Source organism: Natrix helvetica, assembly GCF_964273705.1.
Source record: "Natrix helvetica genome assembly, chromosome: 1".
NCBI classification, from domain to species: Eukaryota; Metazoa; Chordata; class Lepidosauria; order Squamata; family Natricidae; genus Natrix; species Natrix helvetica.
In genome coordinates, this window is record NC_138548.1 from 240,389,018 (window position 1) to 240,413,087 (window position 24,070).

Below are 24,070 nucleotides of genomic sequence, written 5' to 3' on the forward strand. Positions count from 1 at the left end.
CCAAAGGTACCCAGGGCATCTGCATTATATGCAATAGCAGCCGTGAACCTGGGAAAATGAGGTTTTCAATGATATTGACCTCTGGGAATTTCCCATAATGAGCTCCAACTTGCTTAATGTGAATGTTTTCTTTGAAGTTTATAGCCTGCTCGTATGCTGCTCAAATATACTGCTGTGGGTAATCCACTGTCTTTTGTTCCCTGGTTGGGAAAAAACCAACAGATTATGCATATCTCATATCATCTAATATTGTCAAAGAGACATGCATGAACTTGATGTTACAATGTGCAGATACATGGTCCAAAGCACAGAAGAAATGGATGTCTTGCATTAGTTCAATATCCCTCTTGTTTCTAACCAACAAAATCCAAGGGAATTTGAGTTTCCATTGCCATATCCAGCTAAGCTTCTTAGCAAGTCAATCAGGCTCTCCTAAATAAAGGTGTTGGAAGAGGAGATGATCCATAATGGTCTCTTCTGCGATTCTACAACACAGTACTGTCCCAAGACCTTCCTTATAATCTCCCCATCACATCCACCAGGACATTTTCAGAAAGACAAAGCAAAATACTAGCTATAATTAGCATGCCCGAAAGAGAATATACCCTCTCACACCAAGAAAAGACCCACTTTTCTTGTCAGAAAATAAAATGCTTTGGAACAGTGACACCAGAAGTGGCTGCTAAATATATAATGTAGTGAGGAGAGTAGAAATCAGAGTCAAATCATACAGTGGGGTTATTTTATGCCAGTGCCACTAAAACACTGACTTGAGGAATGTTTGCTATATATGATAAGTGGCAAAGCAATGCAGTCTACCTTTCTTATGATCAGGGTCTTGACAAGGCGAAAGGGCTTGTGTGAGTAAATGAAATTGTAGACTATGCCATTGGACGTGTATATATCCAGAAGGGTCTCCCAAGGTGAACAGGCCATGATAGATACCCCAGACCAACACCAATCACACCTGCCAACCCACATTAGACCAGCATAGCAGGTTATGGTCAATTCCTTCCACATGCCAATATAACCTCAAAAATTATATAACCCCACATTCCCTGGAGGCCCCAGGGCAACTACTCAGTACCTGCCCGAAGGCAGAGGGTAGTAAGAATCAGCAGGAAGTCCTGCCCGAAGGTAGAGGGTAGTAAGAATCACCGGGTTAAATCAGGTTGCCTTTGGACTTTAGTCATAGGAACGATCAACATTCGAACAATAAAAGATTATTTTCAAAAATGCATCTTTCTAGCCTGTTTCCTTTCAGTCTATAGCCAGAGCCATCACTAACACCCAGGATATTTTGTTGCACACAATTGTGCAAATGAAGAACGGGAAGGTTTTCCTTTGATTTTTGATTTGTTCCTGACAGCTTTTGACGCTAATGGAAGAAATAGAAGTGAGGGGAAAGGAAAGGACAAGTTAAATTGACAGTTTAGATTTTTATCTGGATACCCAAATTGATTATTCCTTTAGCTTCCCTGGCAGCTCGGAAGAATGCAAGAGATCTGAAGCAAGTATGAAGCAAATACTTTGAATGACAGGCATTTTCCAAGCTGTTTGTGTTCATCATCTTGTTTATGTTTCCGCGTGACAAAATAAATCCAGCAGGGTTGGGATGGATGGAGGCCTTTTCAGCTTTAGCAAGCAGCACTTGCTAAGCGACGCTAAATAGGCTAGCTTTCCCATCATTCCCATTTAGAGGAAGGCTCATTTACATTCGCAATTGTAGCCCAGTCTGCAAAAGCTTGGAGTCTATGGTTGCTTTTGCCTGAATGTGTAAGTAAATTAAATGAATAAAATGCTAGCAGAGGCAAGAGGAAGGATCTTGGTAACCTTATCCCAGGTCTAGATGCAGGAGATTCCGATAAGGATGAAATCCAACGAGATTCCTCAATGAAAGACAGCCTTGTGATCTGATCCCTCCTCACCAGCCTTGCTACTCTCCTTGAAGTTGTATGAAAGATGTCAGCACAACTTGCATCTTGCAGACTCACAGAAACCTGAGAAAGCAGAGGTAGACAAGGCTCGTTTGCAGTTTAGCTCCTCCAAAGATGCTGGGCCTGGCAATGCTACAGAGGGTTGCTACCTAAGTTAAGGCTTCAGTTAGTCTTAGCCTGATGCCGAGCCAACATCCTCCTACTGCAGTGCCCCTTCTGTGTCAGGAAAGACATCGATTCTGTTTGGAATATAACGTAACTTCTTCTGCTTAGGCAGCACTTTCTATCCCGATTATTAGATTTTATATGAAAGTGGGCTTTCTAAGATGCTTCTGATTTCTCTTGATGAATGTTAATCAAGACAAAATGAATATGGTGCCAGAGTTTACTAGAGTTTGCTCTTGTCAAACTGCAGGTAGCACAGGTGTTTCTCTGTTGTTGAAAATGGAGCATCCTTCCCAGGTTTTCAAAGTATCTAGGAGTGACTGTACTGATGCTTTTTTAAGGGGCTTTCTTGAGTCTGCAGAGCCATTCTGGTCTCTTTATAGGGATGATGTATGATGTTTTTATCCTGTCATTTACCTTCCTGACTTCAACAATAATTGAATGAAACACTCTCCCTGTTGAAGCCTCACTTTCTCCATCTGTAAAATGGGATTTATAAAGCAATTCTTTCTCGCCTGCAAGATGGGTAGCACACACACAAATAAATGTTCACGAACAAACACCGTGGAGAGGAAAGTCGTCTCTTGCAAGACATATTGGTGTGGAAAAATCTACTTTAAAAAAAAGCACATCAAAAGCAAATGCCAGTGCAAATATAAAATGTTGCATAATTCTGAAAACCTGGTCATAATTTTTATCTTTTTTAAAAACAAAAGAAGCAAAGATTCAACTCAGGGGTTACGCTGAAAATGCAACAGACCATGATCAAAATACCTGTCTATATTTGTATTTAGTTCTGTTTTTTATATATCCTTCCCCAGTTTTATCCTTTGTCAATAGTGTGCTCTGGATTCTTAATTGCTTTTTTTTCATGGTGAGCAACAGAAACCACAAGGGAATGACTCTAAATGCAACAAATGACTAGAAGAAAAATCATTCTCTGCCATGGCTTGCATTTATTACATCCCACTGTGTTTCTGAAAACAAATCTCTTTCTTAGTTACGGTCCTTCAACAAGCTACATGGGAGACGGTTCCACTTTCTCATTATACAGCCAGACCATCTTGCTTTATAAAGAAGATACTGAAGTGAGAAGCCCCAAGTAGGACTGGTAAAATCTAGATATGACAACACAGAACCGGAGGTCTTGGTATTTTTTTCACTACTTGCTAGCAGTCACCTGGATTTTGATACTTCATGTCTGATAGTACCAATTAAAAGGACTTTATTTTATAGATCCTCAAATGACCAAAGGGAAGGAATCCTGATTTTCTTGAAATGGTGCCGAGACATAAATGCAGCTCATTCTTATGGTTACTCTTGTGAGTACTTGCTACTAAATTAGCAAATAAGATAATAGCATCCTTCTACTCTTCTGGATTGATGGCAGGAACTGGGAGTGGGTGACAGGGTGTTTTTTGGGCAAAACAGTAGTGGAATGTTGGCCTGGATCGCAGAACTGGCAGCGAACTAGGCTGGCCACACCTCCGAACCAGTTCCTTGGTTGCTGCTGCCGTTATGTTTTTTTGTCCTTTTTTATGTGCGCGTGAAGCGAACTGGCAGTAATGCAGGAACCAACCTATCCCTGATTCTCATGTCCTGGTTTATTATCCATGTGGTTACTAGGAGAGGTCATCACCAATATGCTGAAGATATTCAATGGTTCATCTTGACCTCTGGCCAGCCAAGCGATGATGTCCAAGCTTTGTACTACTGCTGCAGGCTCTGGGAGTCTGTATGGGGCGGAATAGATTCAAACTCAGGTTTAGCAAGGCTGGGTAGCTGCAGGTCCCTTGGTCAGCTGATTCTGGGGATCTTCCTTATTTTGCAATGCCCCACTCAGGCCTGGTGTGTGTGTGGCAGCCGAGTCCATGAAGGTCTTCGCACTGGTGCAGTTTGTATGCCAGTTGCATCTTTCCCTGGACTGGGAGGCCCTCCTTACAAGTTACCCCTGTTTTACTCCCCTTGAGGGAATGCTGCAATGTACTCTACAGAAAGTGCCTCTGAAAACCACCTCATAGCTGCAGCTGATCCAGAATACGATGGCATGAGCAATGATAGGCAAACCTCACTGACTTTCTCTGGTGCTTCACCTTTCCTTGTGTAATAAGTTATGAGAATATCCCTGGGGAAGAAAAGGAAGAGCTGCAGCCAAGGCAATAGCGAGAGAAGAGAAATCTGAGCCCAAAGCAGGAATGGAATTAGAGAAAGCATCTCAGATTGGACCCTTCCTTGTTCTTTTTGAGAGAAAGGCAGGGGAGGAGAAATATACTCAGAGTTGCAATATTCTGTCATGGTGACCCTACAATAAAAGTAGTTATGGCACTTGTGCCTTTGGCATTCAGGTCAAAAGGTTGACATCTCAGGAATAACATCCTGCCGGAGAGGCCTATGATCCCCAACTTTTACCCCTTTAAATGAGCCTTAATAATGGGGCTTCTTTTTAAGCCTTAAATGAGTGTGCAATCTTTACGTCAGGTGATGGGGTGGTGTTTTGTGGATTTCCTCCCTCTGGGCACACTACTTCTGCAACAGTTTTTATTTTGCGGCTGCAAAAAACCGTTTTAGAATCAGGAGGCCTCCAAATGTGAGAGATAAATAAAGCAACGCTTTACTTTAACAGAATGTACTATAGCACCGGCTTCTTAGGGGACACCGTTCCAGGCACAGCAGCATCTTTCTGACTATAAACAAGCAGTGAGCAGTAGGGTTTTCTTTTAGTCCCTTGATGAAACAGAAGAGCCTCCAGTACCACAGCCTGGTCCGTTTTTACAACATTCACCACCAGAGGGAGCTACATGCTAAGAACCAGGAGGGCACCGTCGTCTCCCTCTGGCCTGAAAAGACTGCAAGGGATTAAAACCTCTCCCAAGAGATGAGATGTTCAGATGTTATTTTTTTTTTGCAAAGTCATCTACAAGGCATTGAAAGTAACCCATAGATAAGTGTTCCCTAATTACATGGTCATACAGAAGACTGTGAAATCATAATAAAGAGAAAACTGCACACACCCGGGAGCCAGGTGGCCACTTCAGGGCAAACTAATATTTATTTAAGGAGGTGTCTAGTGGTTTTTAAATAGGGGAAAGGAAATACAAACTTTTTGTGGGATGTTGGAGTAAGGTAGGCACTTGTTTTGCTGACCTCCTTCAGAGCCTTTCTAAACCATATTTTTTTCATGCAATTTATCTCTTGAACAATTACTTTTTTTGTTACTTTATTTCCAAGGTCTAGATTCTTCTGTTGGGGGTCAAGGCTTTGGGTTTGTTTATTTGTATCTGACATTTATTCTCTTTACAAAGAACACAGGGTGGCAAACACATCCAACACATCTTCCTTCTCCTATTTCCCCCACAAAAATAACCCTGTGAGGTAGGTTGGGCTGAAAGAGTGTGACTGACCCAAGGTCGCCCTGTTGCCTTTCAGGGCTAGGGTGAGACCAGAACTCATGGCCTCCTGGTTTCTAGCCTGGTGCCTTAACCACTAGTCCCAACGGGCTCTCCTTGATTGCACTCCCAATATTGAGACAGTAAGATTTTAACACATGAAGATGCACCCATGTATTGGTACGAGCACAATTGAGTTGTGTGAACAGAGATTGCAACACTCTTCTCTGCTTCCATGATTGTGCTCTTTTGCAAACTTTTCATATATGTATTTCTTTTTACTTTGTAATATAGCAGATATTTCCTGCCATTGTACAATTTAAATGAGCTGTGGTGGTGCGGTGGCTAGAAGGTAGTACTGCAGGCTAATTCTGCCGCTGGCCAGCAGTTCGATCCTGACCAGCTCAAGGCTTGACTCATCCTTCCAACCTTCCAAGGTGGGTAAAATGAGGATTGTTGGGGGAGATAGGCTGACTTTGTAAACTGCTTTTAGAGGGCTGTGAAAGCACTGTGAAGTTGTATATGAGTCTAAGCACTATTGCTATTGCTAAATACAGGTAGTCCTCGGCTTGCAACAGTTTGTTTACTGATCATTCTAAGGTACAACAGCACTGAAAAAAGTAACTTATGACTGTTTTCACAATTATAACCATTGCAGCATTCTCATGGTCATGGAATCAAAATCCAGACACTTGGCAAGTGACTCATACTTATGACAGTTGCAGTGATCCCCTTTTGCGACCTTTTGACAAGCAAAGTCAATGAGGAAACTAAATTCATTTAACAAGTTCATTGATCCGCTTAACAACTGTGGTAAGAAAGATCGTAAAACGGCACAAAACTCACTTAACAACTGTCTGGCATAGCAACAGAAATGCTGGGCTCAATGGTGGTCTTAAGTCGAGGACTCCCTATATATATATCCCTGTTGAAGACTGTGAAGCCTATCCTTCCCTTTCCCTTTGGGAACCATCTCTTCCTATTTGAAAGACACAAAAGGAGGAGACAGGCCTGTCTGTTCCACAAGGAAGTCTTTCTGTATTAATTCCATGATGTTAAGGACAGTGTGCTGGTGCTGCTTTGTGCAAATGCATCCTTGAAAAGAACCCAAATACAACCATGTGAAGGCTGTTTCTTCAAATGTACCTGGATATAATGGCAACTCAACTCTCTGGTTCTGGTCCTTAACCCAGGAGCAAGTGCCGATAGCCATGCTCCAATTGCAGAGCCTCCCCCCCTCCCTTTACTGTATATGATTCCCAAACTGGATTGTTTTCTTAGGATGGTATCGTATGTTCAATTTTATTGCTGGCTTGCCTTGGACCGTAGCTACTGATGCTACATGAAATTTATTATTTATGGCTTTTGATTTTATCGTGATTTAAACCACCTTGGAAATCAAAGAAAAGGCAAAGCAATGATATTCTAAAAGCATACATCACACTGGAATCCTTTGGAGCTCAAGTGATCTAACATGTTATGTTGGGATGATTAGATACCCACGAGCGACACTGTTGGAGGTGCCGTGGTAGGATATCAATCTTAAAATCAACAAAGGAAGAAAATAAAATATTGAACTATGCAACAGGAAAAAAAAAGAATAAAAGCAGGAAGATGCAACAAACTTTCCTTATATTGCTAAAAATACATTTCAGAAACTACTTTTTCAGGTTTTATCAGACTCCCTTAATGAATGCAGAATGACCCCATTGTTTTGGGTCACCTGGATAGTTTCACAAAAATATACTTTTCATCTGTTGTTTGTGAACGCAACCATATGAATATCAATCTGCTTTGGGATGCCAGACAAAGAGGAAAATATCAAGAAAATACTAAGGTGGTGATAATTCACTAATGTCATAAACTGGATTTGAGTGGTGGAAAAAAACACAAAAGTGGGATAGGCATTCAAAAGTAAAAACATAATTTTAGAAATTGAAATGTGCTCGTTCTTGTAGAGAAATCCGAAACTGCCACTGCCACCCTGTATTGTGAGAAAAATCTGGCCATAGAATTGATTATGGTGACTTGGTGGTTCAGTGGTTAGAATGCAATATTGCAAGCTAATTCTGCCAACTGCCAGCAGTTCAATCCTGACCAACCCAAGGTTGACTCAGCCTTCCATCCTCCTGAGGTCAGTCAAATGAGGACCTAGATTGTTGGAGGCAATATGCTGACATTTGTAAACCACTTAGAGAGTGCTGTAAAAGCACTATGGAGCAGTATATAAACCTGCTATTGCTACTACTACTATCAGATCCTGGTCCTGGTCCCAAACTTTGTTACAGCAATAATCATCTTCTGAAAGCATCGTATGTGATTAAATAGATTTGGGAGCAAAAAAAACTTTCTCCAGAAAACAGGTTAAAAAAAAAAGTTTCATCCCACTTGCTTCATGCAAGAAGTAAGAGTCCTGCTTGAAATACTATGATATACAAGATGGGCACTGTTGGGTCCTTGCTGCTCTCTGAGCTTGGTTGTTTTCTTCCAGATGTCTCATTACCAAACTAGGTAAAATCATATCAAAAAGGAGAACTTCCAATGATGATCCATGCAGGATGCAGAATTGCATCTCAATGGATCAGCAAAAACTTCAATAAAAGGGCTTGACTTTATGAACGACTGCTTTCCAAAGGAATACCATTCAGAGTCCCTGTCTCGTAAGAATAATGGTTGGGTGTTCTATCCTGCTCTAATCTTCCACTTTAATTAGTTGCATGCATAGAGGCCACAACAGAGCATTAGTCCCAATTATGCATAGCTGATCTTTTCTAGACCGTTTCTCTTGGTTGCTGCATAAGGCATGTCTCTCTCTTTGTTTTCAGGCAACAGGGAGGAAGGTACATTATCTCGTTCTTCATTTGATCCTAAAAATGCCCCTCCAAATAACACTCTTCTCATCCCAAGTATCACTTACACGACAAAAAAGGGCTCAGAATGGCAGCCCACTTCACTACACTCTCCTCTTGTAGGATACCAAACTTTATGGCTCTGATTGCAGAAGAATTTCTTGGGAGATAAATGTCTTTGTGGGGGTTTGGTCCAATTGTGCCTCTGTGATCTAGGACATCAATAGGTGTTAGATTGCTGAGCTGATTTTCTTCCAGATCTTTGTAGTGCAGCTTAAAACTGCAACATTCCCTTTTTGAGCTCTGCAGGGTTTCAGGTGGTTGCTCTCCTACCAGTGGGAACCTCTGTCGTTCCCTGCCTCTCGATCCTGTGTCTTTCTCCTTTTCCTATCCTGCACCTGTTGTTCTCCTTGGGCTTCTGGCAGCTTTGTAGTTAGCGATTTAGCTTTTTTCTTACTTTTCTGCTGCAGAAGCCAAGGAAATATGAGACAGGGACAGGGCAAAAGTACCAGCTGGAGGCTGATTTGGGCACTTCCTTAGTGGGCAACTAGAGAAAGTGGTGGTCAGTACATCTTGTGCTAGCACAGAGGACATATGTGGGCTCTTAGACTGATTGAGAGGTATTGGCTAACAACCCCACCAGCGCCATATATTGTAGTACCATCTCCTCTCCTTTCCTTTAAATCTTTCCATAAAGCATATAAGGATTATTTGCAAAATAGGGTCAGGCTTTGATCAAAGTCATGATTTCCATTGACTTTTTTTGACCCTGCATCTCCTGCCTGGAGGCCTTGTCCTTGAGGTAACTAGTTGCATTATAGTATCTCAAACATTCTCAGAGTTCTGCACCACTGTGGTTTGAGTTAGATGTGAGAATAAAAAAGATGGGAAACAAGATTTAGAGTCTCACGCTGAATTTACAGACTAGAACTGGGATTTAAGGTAAGGAGAAATGGAGTACTGCTGTATTTTGGCCGTGAAGAAAGGGTGATTGGCTTCTGGAATATTAGGATAACGGCTGTGACTTAGCACAGCATAAGAAAAAGAAGAAAATGCACTGCTGTAGCCATTCATCTCATTTTCTGTGCTGTAATACGCAAAGTCACTCTGAAAAGCAGCCTTGGACCGAAGACCAAAGATGGGCAACTTCCAAAGAGTTCAACAGGCCTCCTAGCTTGATAGCCTGGTGCTGAATAAGAACCATCTGTCTATCTGCTTCTGGCTGATGGTTACTGCCTGAGCATTATTAGTATCGATTCTCAATGGTGGTTGCATTAAGCTGGTCCAATGCTCTATGTATCAAATGGGAAGTCATTTCAATCTTCCAGCTTGCTCATTAGTACCCTGTCAATGGGCCAGCGAGGAGGCTCTATATAGTAAAATGACTGCATTAATTTTATGCAGTTCTTCCAAAGAATCAACCCGAAGTACAAAGGTCTCCGTGACCAAGTCACAAAGCCACTTTTCCTCTGGTGTCACTGCTGACATATCCCAGCTCTTATCATCGAGTGAATTCTGTATTCATAATTCATTAAGCACCTCAGAAGATTACATCAGCCCTTCTGACACACACACACACACCTCACATCCTGTTGTGCTAGCCATTGATCCCTATCTTAACATCAAAGCAGCAGAGAAAGATTTCAAGTCCCACAGTATGACCGACCCCCCAAATCTTAAGTACAGATTTCACCCGGAGTCAAAAACAAGATTCTGGACATTTACATTACAAAGGAGGAAACCCATTTTCTATATTACAACACAAAGGTCACAGCCATCGTATATTTTGCACAGAGTGTCAAAATTAGAACAAAGGCAATATTCATCATGAACATTTTGGAAAAAATGAGACTTGAACATTCCCAAATACCTCCTGAAAAATAGAAGAACAGAGACAGGGTGGGAAGAACATACACACAGGTCATGGAGCTTTGGTGCCCTGTTATTGGAATAACATGGCAACAATTTCCCAATTCCACTTCTTGTTAATAAGCCGTCTCCCAAAACAAAGAGCAACAACACCCCCCCCCCCCGGGTTCAGAAGCGTTATTAGACACCCATGATGTAGAGATCTCACACAAACAGGCTGTGGGTACTAAATTGTTTTCCAAGTGCTAACATGGCCTAGGAAGCGTTAAAAGGAATGCCATTTCTTTTCAACCAAGTAACAAGATTAGAAGGTCCATCCCTCCCATGCTGTTTGTACATAAGAGGAAAGAGAGCACTCACCTCCCTGTTTACTTCTGTCAAGATAGATTGAAACCCTTCGGGCCAGACCTGTGAGAAGACAGGGATTAAGGGGTTGATGCTAAGGGTAAGTTGATCAGCCAAAGCAAAACAAATCTTTAAAAGGAGTCGAAAACACAACCCAAAAGGAACAGAAAAGAACAGAGTTAAAGAGAAGCGGTAGCAAAAGCTTCTATTCAGGAAAGGAAGGAAGACGAGCAACTTGACTCAAGCAGCCATCCTAGGAAGCCATTAATCATGGGAAGGGGGGGGGGGGAGAGAAGGTTTTTTTTTGGGTGGTAGGGGTGGGTTTTGTAGTCATGCTCCCAACTGATCTGACATTGTCTTCTCTAATCATGGCCTTTTTTTCTGGATCTAGAACTGAAAGGCGTCTTATGTTCAAAGGAGCGTGAGAAATGAAAATATTGCTCTGAGTGAGACTGCAGCAGAAACCAGACCCCAAAACATGAAGGAAATAAAACAGAAAACAGCAAGCGTACCTGCTTCAGGCCTCACTCTCTGAGCCACCAGCTCAGCTGTGGAGTCATATAATAGGCTTCAGCAAAGCATACTTCAGTGATTTCCTAATGACCACTCAAGATTAGGAGAGGCAGCACAATTTATAGAGGCACTGCTCAAACAACTGCCTAAGTGGAGAAATTAGTCCTACAAGGGGGATACATTTCAAGTTTAAAAAAATGTTTTTTTGAAAAAAAAAAAACCTGGATGTTGAGTACAGAAGGAAGGTAATGGTTGCAGACAGAGAGGGGGGAATTAAATTTGAGATATTCATTGAGACTAGCTTGGCCATAGAAATCTATTTAATCCAGGGAGAGAATTTCCTGCTCCTTTTAAGGCAGGCATTTTCATTCCTGAAAGGAACTGAAACAGTTGGAAAAATATTATAGGGCTGTGATGGCGAACCTATGGCATGAGTACCACAAGTGGCCCATGGAGACATTTCTGAGGGAACGCAAGGTGTTGTCCTGTCAGCTCTAGCACGCATGTGTGCGCTGGCCAGCTGATTTTCGGTCTTGATTTTTGGCCATTTTTTGCCTTCGGCTTCAGCCTCCGGAGGGCGAAAAACTGCTTGATGTGCAAACCGGAGGTTCGGGAATGGACTTCCGGTTTGCACATTGGGCTGTTTTTTGCCCTCTGGAGGCTTCAGGGAACCCTCCTGAAGCCTCTGGAGAGAGAAAAACGGCCCAATGGGCAACCCGGAAATCCGTTCCTGAACTTCTGGTTTGCGTGTTGGGTCGTTTTTCACCCTCCCCAGGCTCCTAGAAAGGCGGATTTCTAGGATCCTGGGGGGGGGGGGGGGGGGCGAAAAACAGACCTACTGGACCCATCAGAAGTCGGAAAACAGGCCATTTCCGGCCTCCGGAGGGCCTCGAGGGAGGGTGGGGAAGGACATTTTCACCCTCCCCAGGCTCCAAGAGAGCCATGTGCCCATGCGCAGGGCAGTGGGGGGAGGGCTGTCATGCATGCGTGTGCAGAAAGCACGGTGCAGGGGCATTAAATTATGGGGGTGGGCATGCAAACGTGCATGATAGCGCACGCATGCGTGCTTTTGGAACCTGAGGCGAAAAAGGTTCGCCATCCCTGTTTATAGGCTGTTGGGATGGTCATTTTCCCCATTGCAAAGCTTCCGTGTTACAGTTCAACAGCAGTCCAAAAGTTGTGCAGGTTGTCAAGCCATCCAATTAGTTGGACTGCTGATCTGGTCTAGGAAAGAACAACACGGAACGTCTGTTCCTCCTGCTTTTCCAAAACCCATTTAGCATCAACAAAATGCCATTTTGTTGATGCTGTAAGAAGTGGGCAAGTCCCCCTCTTTAGACGCGATGCTGTCTGTTAATAAGTCTTTAAATGTCCTCTTTGTCAAATAAGCTGCATAATTCTTGTGAGGTCTGACATATCAATTACACAAATCAACTTTGGCCTTTTCAAATTACAACTGAAATCCTAACAACTAATCCTTTCCAGTCTGGCCTCTTGCTTGCAATTTTACTAAGCCGAAACCTGAATTTGACTCTCTGTGCTTTTATATCTGATTCTCTCTTTTAACAAGTGCTATGAAATAATTAAGCTGATCTATTATTTATGCAGTTTATGCTTCATAAAAATAGTTATTTCTGAGGTCCATCAAATGCCAGAGGAGCTTAGACAGTGCAGTGGGTTAAACAGTGGATTAGCTATAAAGTATATTGATCCTCAGCCTGTAGAACTGATTAAAATTTCAGGGGCTATATGCGTATATTGTAGAAAAAGATATCAAGGTATGATTTCCAGAGCTTCTTGAAGGAAAAGAATAAATTATTCCTGTGACATTTTTATATCACAACTCTCATTTTGTCAGACTGTACATTGCAGGGAAGAAAAACCCAACAACCATACAGAAGAGTGTGAAAAGTCTAATCAAATGGAAATGCTTTGGCACTGTGCTCTTCTGGCAGGTTTCTCACTCCAGTCTAAAACTCTGGGTTTCTTGCTCCCATCCAAATAAAAGCAGTCTTTGATTGACAATGACAACTGGTACCGAATTTCCATCACTAAGCAATGTGGGAAATTAACAAAACTTCATTAGGTGAGACAACTTCCTGTTGGCTTCCCACAATCAAGCCAGCAGGAAGTTGCAAGTCCCAGACAGCTCTCCAGTGGCTGCTGCCAGGTGGGGAAGGGCATGAGGACTTGTGTGAGGGTGTCAGAGAGGGATGGGAAGGATCTGGGAGGATGTGGGTGAAGGTGCACAAGGGCGTGCAAGGAGTGTGGCAAGGGTTGGGGAGAATGGGTGGGGGTGTAAGAAAGGTGCAGGGAAGCTCTGGGAGGGTGTGAGGGTATGTGTAAGAGAGGTGCAGCGAGCCTCGGAGAGGATGCACAAGCATGAGATGGGGGAGGTGCAGTGAGGCTGGGGAGCTTGTATGAGGGTGTCATACTCAGAGAGAGAGAGTGCATGGGAGTGTTCGAGAAAGGCCTGGGGAAGGTATGCAAGTGGCGGAGATGCATGATGAGATTTGGGGACAGTATGCAGGGGTGCACAAATGGCTGGTGTGGTGCGAGCACAGAGGGGCTGGGTGGAGGAAACTTATCCCAGCATTTTGTGATCTTCCCTCCTGGCTTCCCCACTGACTTTCTGGGAAAGCCTGCTGAGAGGTTCACAAATAGTGATCATATGATCACAGGAAGCTGCCACCAGTTGTAAGTGTGAGTTGGTTACCATATACGCAGATCACGATCACAAGACCATGGGGTTCCTGGGACAGCCAGGATTCAGAGGACTGGTCCTAACCATAATTTGTTCAGAGCCAGCATAACCTGCTAAACGGATCATCATAAGCACTACCAGTGTTGATGAAATCTGATTAGGAACTTTTTGGAGATGGTCAGCTAGCTCTGGTCATTTGCTTTGGTTTCATTGCTCCATTAAAAATAGTGAATTAGAGCAGTCAATAATTTCTTTTAGGACATAATGTGTACTTACAATTTATGGTGGTGCTTGTATTTATTTCTCAATGTTTTTATTACAATCCGAGTTAGTTTTATGCTGACTTGACCAGTTCAAGATTAAACTGAAATTAATTCATAACGTCTTGACCCTGAACAGCCCCTCCTTCTTCATTGCATCTAGGGATCCTTTCTTTCAGTGTCATATTATGGTGGGAAGTTTTACATAAATCAAAACACTAGATGATAAGCAATTCCGATTTGCTCTTATTCTTCTTGTATGGAGGACAATGACATTCATCTGATAAATACAAATAAGCCTGGCAAGGGCATATTTATTTTTTTGTCAAAAGAAGAGGGGATCTATTTGTCACTGTGTTATAAGGTTAGTACAGAACTAAAATCCTTTGGATTCCTCTTATATTTTTCCAGAACAAAAGAATTGCACTATTACTATAATGATGCTTTCCTTCCAGCTGGTTCACCACAAATGAGGAAACGTGCACGAGAAGGTCATTAAAGAAAGGGCAGACCTTATGAGTGTCATCTGCTCTTGTTGTCCCCCCCCCTCAAATCCCTTGTGAGGTCAGTGACCTATTTTTCATCAAGCAGCTCACATTGTCAGATAAGGAGGGCAGAACCAAGATGAAGGAAAGCAAAAACAGAGGCTGTCGGAATGATTTCACTGGCCACATACGAAGGAAGGGCAACTAAAACTTGGGGCCACAAGCATATTACAATCCTTGGTTTCCACAACCAAAGCAGCTTTCTTTCAAGAGCAGGTAGTCCTTGAATTACAACCATTTGCTTAGTGAACAGCGCTGAAAAAAAGGGACTGACCATTTTTCACCCTTCATGACTGTTTCAGCATCCCCATGGTTACGTGACCAAATTTAGTCACTTGGCAATTGGCATGTATCGATGACAATTTCACTGTCCCGGTGTCATGTGATCACCATTTGTAACCTTTCCAGTCAGCTTTTGACTGGCAGAGTCAATGGGGGAAAGGCAGATTTGCTTAACGATTGCACGTTTTGCTTAATAACTGCAGCGATTTGCTTAGCAACGGTGGCAATAAAGATCACAAAATGAGGCACAACTCACTTAACAGCTGTCTTGCTTAGCAATAGAAATTTTGGGCTCAATTGTGACCATAAGTCGAAGATTACTTATATCTCGTTTCTGTAGAGGGCTAATTTAATTCACTTTGCTTCTTGGCACTGATTAGATTTGGCTTTACCTAGCCCAAGGATCCCCAACCCCTGGTCCGTGGACTGGCACCAGACCACGGCATACTAGAAACTGGGCTGCGAAAACAAGCGAAGCCCCATCCGTGGGATGCAGGCAGCACATGAAACCACGCCCCCTCCAGTTCGTGGAAAAACCTCACTCCACGGAACCAGTCCCTGGTGCCCAAAAGGTTGGGGGCAGCTGACCTAGCCCATTCATCCTGCCCTCCCCCCCGCAGCAAGATTTGAAACAGAAAATAAATGATTCTTTCATAAAAGCATAACCCCCTTAATGCTTTTATTCATCCGAATGTGTTGCACTTGTTAGAAAGTCATGAGGTGGGGCGGGGGGGGGGGGAATCAGACATGACAAACCGTGTTATTACTGTGTGTGCCCTCTCTTAATTGGTGTTAGGGAAAATGAGATGGTCAAGGGAAAATAAGAACTCCTTTGCCCCAGATTATCAGAGTCTTCAGTGCTTTTATTTTGGGGAACAAATTCTTGAGGAAGCAACTGTTGATAGTAGCTCTACTGCTAATTTATTGGTTTCATGGCTATATTTGATGCCAACGGGTTAGTTTGCTTTCAATACACTTAACTCTGAATAACATGTGTGCGTTTTCTCTCAAATGAAGCCGGAATATTTTGTGATGTGATGGTGTAACACTACACAATTATCATCTGGTCAGTATTTTCTTGTCTCTTATTAATGAACTGTAGAAGCAGACAGAAGGAAAGTCCAGGGATACAATTGAATTTGACTGCATTGGCCCCCCAATCATTAAGCTGGAGCCCCAGGATTAAAGTAACATCTGCCTATGCATATTTTCACTGAACTGTATGAAAGGAATATGATTTCCCTTTGGCCTTGGACTATTTTTTTTACTACAGTAACTCATAAGCATAAGAAGGAACTTTTAAGTGGTTGTTAATATTTTAAGCCAATTTCTGAAAATGGCGCTTTCTGTCAGATCTGGTATCCAAAAGATAGTTCAAATTCTGATTTTATTTAGCTAATTGGCTACTAACATCAGAAGTGAAAATAGTATACAAACAGTATACGCCATATTGCCCCTTACAATTGCAGCACCTGCACCTTCTTAAAAGGAACTAAATAGACTAAAAAAAAAACTGCATTTCAGATATCTCAGAAGATAGTATTTCTTCGTGTAAGATTTCACTCTTTTCAGTGTTTTAAAATAATGATGAACGTGGTTTGCATATTTTTATGGGATTGGAATATCAATTTTAAATATTGCAGAATCAATATCTATTACATCTTAACTCTTCTAGAGCAAATCATGTCTTTTAGTTGCTCCCAGTTTTGTACCCTGCAGATACATGGGATTGTATCTCTTATAAACTTGTAGCCAGGATTCTCTAGGCTACTGAAAGCTGGTGTGTGTGTGTTTCTGTCTATATCACTAGATGAATTTGTACTATACTGAAATTAGTCTTTCTATTTAAGAGTGACCCAGGCAATTAACAAAAACATTTCCTCCTGCATTTTAACTGTATATTCCTTTAATGATTTGGTGATTGCCTTTTTAAAACTTAGTTTAAATTTTTGAATAAGCTGCACAAGAATAAACTTAATTTGCAGGAATTGTTCTAATGGCAGTGTCAAACACTGCTAATAAAATTAACTGAAATGTAAAGTAACTGAATGTGTGTGGGCATTATATAGATGCCTTAGACAAGATACAACTTATTATTTATTTAATGATTATTTCAGAAATGGGAAGATGCTAAAAGATCAGCAAGATCTGAGCCTAGTACTCTTCTATTTACAGCGCAATGCACAATGCAATCTTTGCTTGGCTGCTGACAAATGGCCTTTTAAATGGAAGATTTTTTGCCAGATGCCTAAAAGCTGCCCTTTAGGACTCCATGTTCTGCAAACACGGAGAAGTATGTTGTAGAAAGCTGGGTTCACCGCAAACGGTCCTCTGCTTTCCGACTGTCTGAGCAATTCAGGATTTTTATGGAAAAAGCCAACAATGGGTTGTTTGTGGTTGGTTTTTTTTTAGATCTAAGTGAGATGTTTCACGTGGATTTCTATCAGTAGCTTGAATCACATTACGTAGGAAAAGCAAGGCAGTGTGAGGGAAGGTGACATTAAAGAAAAATATGTAGATGTTACTTCTGTAAGTGTTCAAACCATAAAGTTCAAAGGGCGTAGATGTTTTATATTGACATGTCAAATCATTGCTGATTACTGTCTGTGTTAGCGCAAATATGTTAAGAGGTTAGCAAAGTAGCACTATAGCAACAGGAGATTTTCAAAGATGCAATTCTCAGTCCTTAGGGCAGAGATGTATCAGCTCAGAAATGGGAACTGTCAGTGCCTTAATGAATCCTCATGTCTTGGAAGCAGAGCGAACACCTTTCTATTAAAATATTTGAGAGAGGTTTTTCTGTGTGTTTGTGTGTGTGTGTGTATTACTTAACCTGCCTCCATCAAAGATGCATAGTGACAAGTCTCTTGTTGACATCTAGCTTTGCCAGAGCCCTTACCGTGTCAGGACTGTTTATGCAACTTGTAAAAAGACCCTGATTGTGACTTTTCCTATTTTCTTCTCCTTCCCCACGCCCCCCCCCTCTCCTAATGGCAGGAAAGACTGAAGTGGTGCTGTATGTGCTGAAGTCAAAGCGGGCTAAGCAAAGTGATATGGGAAGCATGCAAAGCTGGGTCAAGGAAGAATATCAGCAAATAAAGGAGAATAGCAGCAAGAAGTGAGGTTCTGGATAAACCCCAAATTGGAAGGAGACAACCAATTGCTGTGAGAAGTTCAAGAAGGGCAGTGCTCAGTGCAGCTATCTATGACTCTTTCTCAAGAAGCAGAAAGTTAGACCTGACCTCCACTGATAGGAAAACCAGTATGGTGCAGGAGAGGGAGGAAGACAACTTTAGTCCTGATTCACGTTACTAAAAATATGCCACTCTATTTATTCCACAAGTAGAATGTTTAGACCTGTGTTTATAGTTTTCTGAAACTGGCTGGGAAGAAATCTCAGAACATGTCAGTCCATGGCAGCCAAAAGTCTAATGACAAGATACTACTGAAAGCAGAAGCAAAGAAGACAGCTCCAGATTACCCAGCCTCACTTCAGACCAAGACTAATTATTGTTATATTTCACATTCAGAAAAGAGTGTTATGGTTATACTTACCACGTGTCGTAGGTAGCATGTCTGACAAACCCTGCCAGGCTGTTACCATCTCTGGATTCTTCTCCAGGTCAGCAAAGTTCTTCCACACTCTTATAGCACCATCATCTTGAAGACAGGACAAAAAAAGAAAAAAAGAAAAATACAAAGCAATGTAAAAAGGTGGCTTTGAGAATATAGAACAAACAACCTTATCTTAGTACAGAACATTTTATTTTAGATTAGGGGATTTAAATAAAAGAGGCATACCATTTTCAAAAGCTTTAGAGTTGACACTGAGTCTAGCACTATGGACATTAAACTTTTCATCATAGTCAATTTTCTAAGAAAAAACTTTCCTAAAAATTAGAGCTGTCATATAAGAAATTCTAAACAATATAGACTCACATATTAAGAATCAGACAAGACATAACATATTGGTTTTCATCAGATTTCCCATTGTATATATCATTCTGAGCTCATACTACCTGTGGTATCTTATTCACTCAGTTGTTTGCTACATCTTGTTATCCAATAAGCATTTTTCTACTGTGTTTAAAATATAACTAGCTCAAATATTTTTTATGAAGCCTCTATACCAGTGGTTCTCAACCTGTGGGTCGGGACCCCTTTGAGGGTAGAATGACCCTTTCACAGGGGTCGCCTAAGACCATCGGAAAACACATATTTTCGATGGTCTTAGGAACTGAGACACCAATTTTATGGTTGGGGGTCACCACAACATGAGGAGCTGTATTAAAGGGTCGCGGCATTGGGAAGGTTGAGAACCACTGCTCTATACTCTAATATGATGATGAATTTTAGAAGTTTAGTTAGTCTGGGACAGTAGTAGACAACCATATATACAATTCTCCAATATTCTGAGACCACATTGCTGAAATTCACCTCCAAATCTGGCTGAAATTTAGCAGCATGATCTCAGGTTGTTGTTTAGGGCTACAAGGATTGATTAAAATAGGGATACAAATCATTTATCTCCCAGGAAACCACCCATTTCTATTTTTCCCTTAACCTCTTTGTAAAAACATTTTCATCTCTGCATTGTCCAGTAATGTTCTCTGAGTGACACTTCACTGTGGCCATTCAAAAAATAGAGAGGTTTCCTCTCTCTCACACACACACCTCCATTGTGAAGTTGGAAAAATTGGCTCATGAGAAGAGGCTTTCTGTGAGTATATATTTAGCTGACTGATTGTCTTGTAAATCCAGGTAGGTTACACTTTATAATGTCATTGCTTTTAGAAGAACTTTACAATTATCTTAGCTATAGAACCGAGGTAGTGCAGTGGTTAGAGTGCAGTACTGCAGGTTACTTCAGTTGACTGCTAGCTGCAGTTTAGCAGTTCAAATCTCACCGGCTCAAGGTTGATTCAGCCTTCCATCCTTCCGAGGTGGGTAAAATGAGGACCAAGATTGTTGGGGGCAATAAGCTGACTCTGTAAACCGCTTAGAGAGGGCTGTAAAAGCACTATGAAGCAATATATAAGTCTAAGTGCTATTGCTCTATAGACTTGGGCAGAAGAAGCCAATGAAAGCAGGTGAGGAAATGAAGTGGTGAATAAGCCCTTTCTAAATCCTGGCTGGCTGATGGTGCCTATTATGGCAGGGGAAGAGGGAGAGCTACTGGGCTTATTAGCCTGGAAGAGCTATAATTTTTGGACCTCCACTTATACCCAAATGTATCTGAAATATATGGAGGGTATTAGCAAAGTCAGTTATCAAAAAGCATGTTTAAGAGGGATGGAAGGGCTCTGGATCCAGAAGTGGCCATGCTTCTTTCCAAGAGCAGCATTCCAAGAAATGCTAGCAGGAACCCCTGTGATAAAAATCAACATTTAGGCCAGGGGTGTTAAACTCGATTTCATTCAAGGTTGTTTTTGACCTCGGGGGAGGGTGTGTATGTGGTAAGCGTGGCCAGCTCAACATCATTCATGTCGGGGCACCTGTGGTGGCCTGAGTGCTCTGCCAGTGAAAACGGGCTCCCAAGCTCCATTTTGTGACGGCCCCCTGCAACTCTCTGCCAGTGAAAATGGAGATTGGGAGCGTGGCCCTCGCAAGCTTCGTTTTCAGTTGCAACGGCCTCTTGCAAGATTCTGCCAGCGAAAACGGAGGTCGGGAGAGCCGCATGGAGATTGGAATCCGGCCCACGGGCCTTGAGTTTGACACCCCTGATCTAGGCACATTTGGAGCTACCCAGAGTATCTCCACCCTATTGGAAACATTCTTAGATGATTGTCTAAGGAAAGATGAAGATTGCCTGCATTGAAGTTGAAGAACTAAAAACCAGGCGCTTAATCATTTTCAAAAGAATCCCACATTTCAAATCTTTAAATGGATAACTTTTTAAAAAATACAATTTCCCCTTAGTTGAATACAATCTATTTTCTAGGACTGGCAATACTCTTTCATTTATATACCCAAGTCCCTGCAGCAATCATAGGAATACCCGTGCTTTGCTTATGCTGCGTAATCATGCTCTTAATAGAAATAAGGGCTATGAGAAGGATATGCTTAGGTAATATCTACCCTGTAAATAATACATTCATAATAATAATGCTGTTTGTGGAGATTAAGATGAAGGAGATTGCTGTATAATGGAATATTCCTGGATATATTTTTCTTGAAAACTAACCTACCCTGAAGTCTTGTACATCTTCTAGTCTGGATGCCCCATCTGGTCTTTGAATAGCTTGTTAAGAGGTGCATTGTAAAAAGTGGCTATTTTTGATTTAGAAATTGATTAAATATAATCAAAAGAATTACTTTGCAGACACATATTTAATAATTACCCCCTTCTTTCACATTACAAATTACAATTTGGTTAAAAAAAACCTAACAACTTTTGTTGATCTTCAAGAGATGCACCCAAGGGGTAGACGTGGCTCTTGGGCTTCAGGTAATTCCCGTTAGTCCCAGAGAGGGAATGCTTTGGAACAGCCATACCAACAGAAAGTCTGAGGCAAACTTATGACATGATGTGAATTCCTGCAATTACTGTCAGGAGGAAGATTATGGAAGAGAATCTAATATAGAATTTCTCTCGCCTACTTTCAACATGTTTTACATATTTGAGAAGAAATGAGGATGGGTGAAGAAAATAGTAAAACACTCATAGGATCATTGTTTATATGATTATCATGGTCTGCTGTGTGATTAACAGCTTGGGGGATGACTCAAAAGTTGGCTAGCAGAATGTGTGGAAACAAATAAACAGAGATATGTGTCTAAAATTGAATGAATCAGTAGAATGATGAGGCAGACAAAACTTTTGATGCTTCTTAGTTCTATCATCTGCTTTACATAAAAAGAATATACTAACCTGTAGCAGTCAGGAGTAGCGAACAGTCTTGTCCATTCAGATATTCCATGGCAGTGATCCTAGTGTAACGTGGGTTTCCATTGTGAAAATAGTCCAACTTTTCCCCTTTTTCCCAATCCCAAAAACTGGGAAAGGAAGGGAAAAAAGCAAGAATAAATTAAATGAAATAAAGTGGAATCCATTAATCAACCTGGCTTTAGGTATCCAGGATATTGTTCTGTTGAACGGCTGCAAATCAAATAGTTTGCTCCCCCCCCCCAAGTGTTTCATATTTTTTGATTAATATGTTTTCATTGAATTTTGTAGAAAGAATAATAAATTTGAAACTCTGAATAGAAAATCTATACTCAGCCAAGATTATAGTTTTATAAGGCCTTCCCTCAGAGGGCAAGAAGAAGGCACCAGATCAAATAAGACTGTGTGACTTTAAAATCAGTATTTTTACCAGATGCTATCTTTGTCAGCCACTGCTATGCATGGTGTGAACGGATGAAACTTGACTACAGAAGGCATGCCGGGGTTCCTGTTCAGAAAGATTTGATCATCTAGTCTTGAAATACCTAAAAAGTATTTCAGAAAGAATGTTAGCACCAATCTTTTATCATTTACTAAACTGACTGGGCATTGCGTACTGTTTTACAAAAAAAAAAAAAAATCTAAGCTACAGCATAGGAAAACTCTTCAAATTAAATGGAAAAATAACACAGCCCTTCCATTTTCCTCCAGGTAGATTAATTTATCTTCCTCCAGTCAAAAAATGAAACAATGATCCAGCCATCTTACATCTGATGTACTTCAGCATTATGTGTATATTTCCTGACTGAAAGAGGGCAGCCAGATTTCTCTTATTGCTTGCAACTCCTCACCTGGGAAATCTAGAACTTAAAAGCTCTGAACAAATTAATTCATCATTTTGGGTATCAGGCAAAGTAAACAAACAGGTGTCATAAACAGATGTTACTAAGAAATTGAAACTGTCTCATTAAAAAATACAAACAAAAGGCTAAAAAGGATGAGGACCAGCTCACACAAAAGCAAGTTTTTGCCTTGAGAAACCCTTACATGCAGAAAAAAGGGGGGGCATACAGTAAGCATAGAAGAAAGACCCTGCTCTCCTAAACCAATGACGATGAATGAAGTCACTTCAATTACAGAAGAACTGAGCTACATGTAAGAGACAGATCATCTCTCTCAGAAGATTGATATTTTGCACTAATCTTTTTCCAGCTGATAACTTATGATGGGAAGACACCCACTCTCTCTAATTCCTGGTTTAAAAAAACCCATCTTGTGTCGTGCTCAAAATGTAGGTGAGCAACACATATTCACTTCCTCTGACTCACTATTCTTATTATTATAATGCAATCTATTTCTCATTATTTTTCAGATGTCACTTCTAACCATTGCTATACAATGGGGGTTACATCAGCAAGATGCAAGGAACTCAAATAATCACAGTTCTTAAACAAAAATTTGCAAATACATAAAGAGTTATAAAGAAGCCACGTGACTTTTCAGTAAAACACAGAATAGACTTGAATCCAAAGGCACAGTCGGGGGGAAATAATCTATAAAGATAAAGAATGCCAATACATAAGAAACTGCAAAAAACCCTGAAAGCATTAGGGACGTTATCATACTTTAATTCTGCCTTTTAGCAGCAGTGGGGAAAATTGCCATTTAGCTTGCAACATCCTTTCTTGTAATTGAAATGTAGCTTCTACTTTATCTTCATAGAATAGTATGCCAGATGTCTGGGGAGGACATAATCAGATTAGCCAAGTTGGCACCAAAGATCAATGATTAGTATTGAGGCTCAAGGGTGCGTTGTTGAAGCAGGATGGAGCACATAGTCATAGAGGAAAAAATGGCCATTTTTTTTCCCTTTTGGGTATCAGAAAAGGTAAGAAGAAAGGGGGGGGAAATCACCTTTTTGGATAATTGTCTGTGCTTGCTTTCGGACTCTAGCATTGCGCAGAAATCGCCACTCCCTTTCTTTGCGGATCTGGCTCTCCAAATCATGCTCTTCGGGAATCTATCAAGCAGTAATGAAAAGACACGAGAGCAGGACAATTACAAAACACAACAAAGACAGAGACTTGGTATATATTCTCACTGTGTGCTTTTTCATGGTTTATTTTAGTGTCCTATTATTTTACAATCCTTTCTTTTTCTTTTTCTTTTATTATTGTAAGCTGCCTAGAGTAGCCCCATAGCAAGACAGGTGGCAAATATATTTAACAAATAAATAAAAATAAATAGCCGTGTATGTGTGAATGGCACTCCACTTTAATTTCTGAGGCGGTTTAGTGTACTGGTCCCTCGTCTCAGAGGAAACTAAGGC

The 24,070-nt window shown here is 41.2% G+C and overlaps 1 protein-coding gene across 3 annotated transcripts in view; it reads right to left on the reverse strand.

Moving 5' to 3' along the window:
- Positions 1 to 24,070, reverse strand: part of RPTOR (regulatory associated protein of MTOR complex 1) — a 423,475-nt gene that overhangs the window by 29,019 nt on the left and 370,386 nt on the right. For 2 of the 3 annotated variants that reach the window (XR_014174605.1, XM_081944023.1), the window contains exons 25-29: positions 23,656 to 23,761; positions 22,172 to 22,286; positions 21,727 to 21,851; positions 18,411 to 18,515; positions 10,567 to 10,614 (exon numbers count right to left, since the gene is read on the reverse strand). Coding sequence is in view for 1 of the 3 variants with exons in the window: in XM_081944023.1 (XP_081800149.1) it covers positions 10,567 to 10,614; positions 18,411 to 18,515; positions 21,727 to 21,851; positions 22,172 to 22,286; positions 23,656 to 23,761 (499 nt within the window). In the remaining 2 variants the exon portion in view is untranslated. The remainder of the gene's footprint in view (positions 1 to 10,566; positions 10,615 to 18,410; positions 18,516 to 21,726; positions 21,852 to 22,171; positions 22,287 to 23,655; positions 23,762 to 24,070) is intronic. The other variant, XR_014174604.1, reaches the window with a different exon arrangement.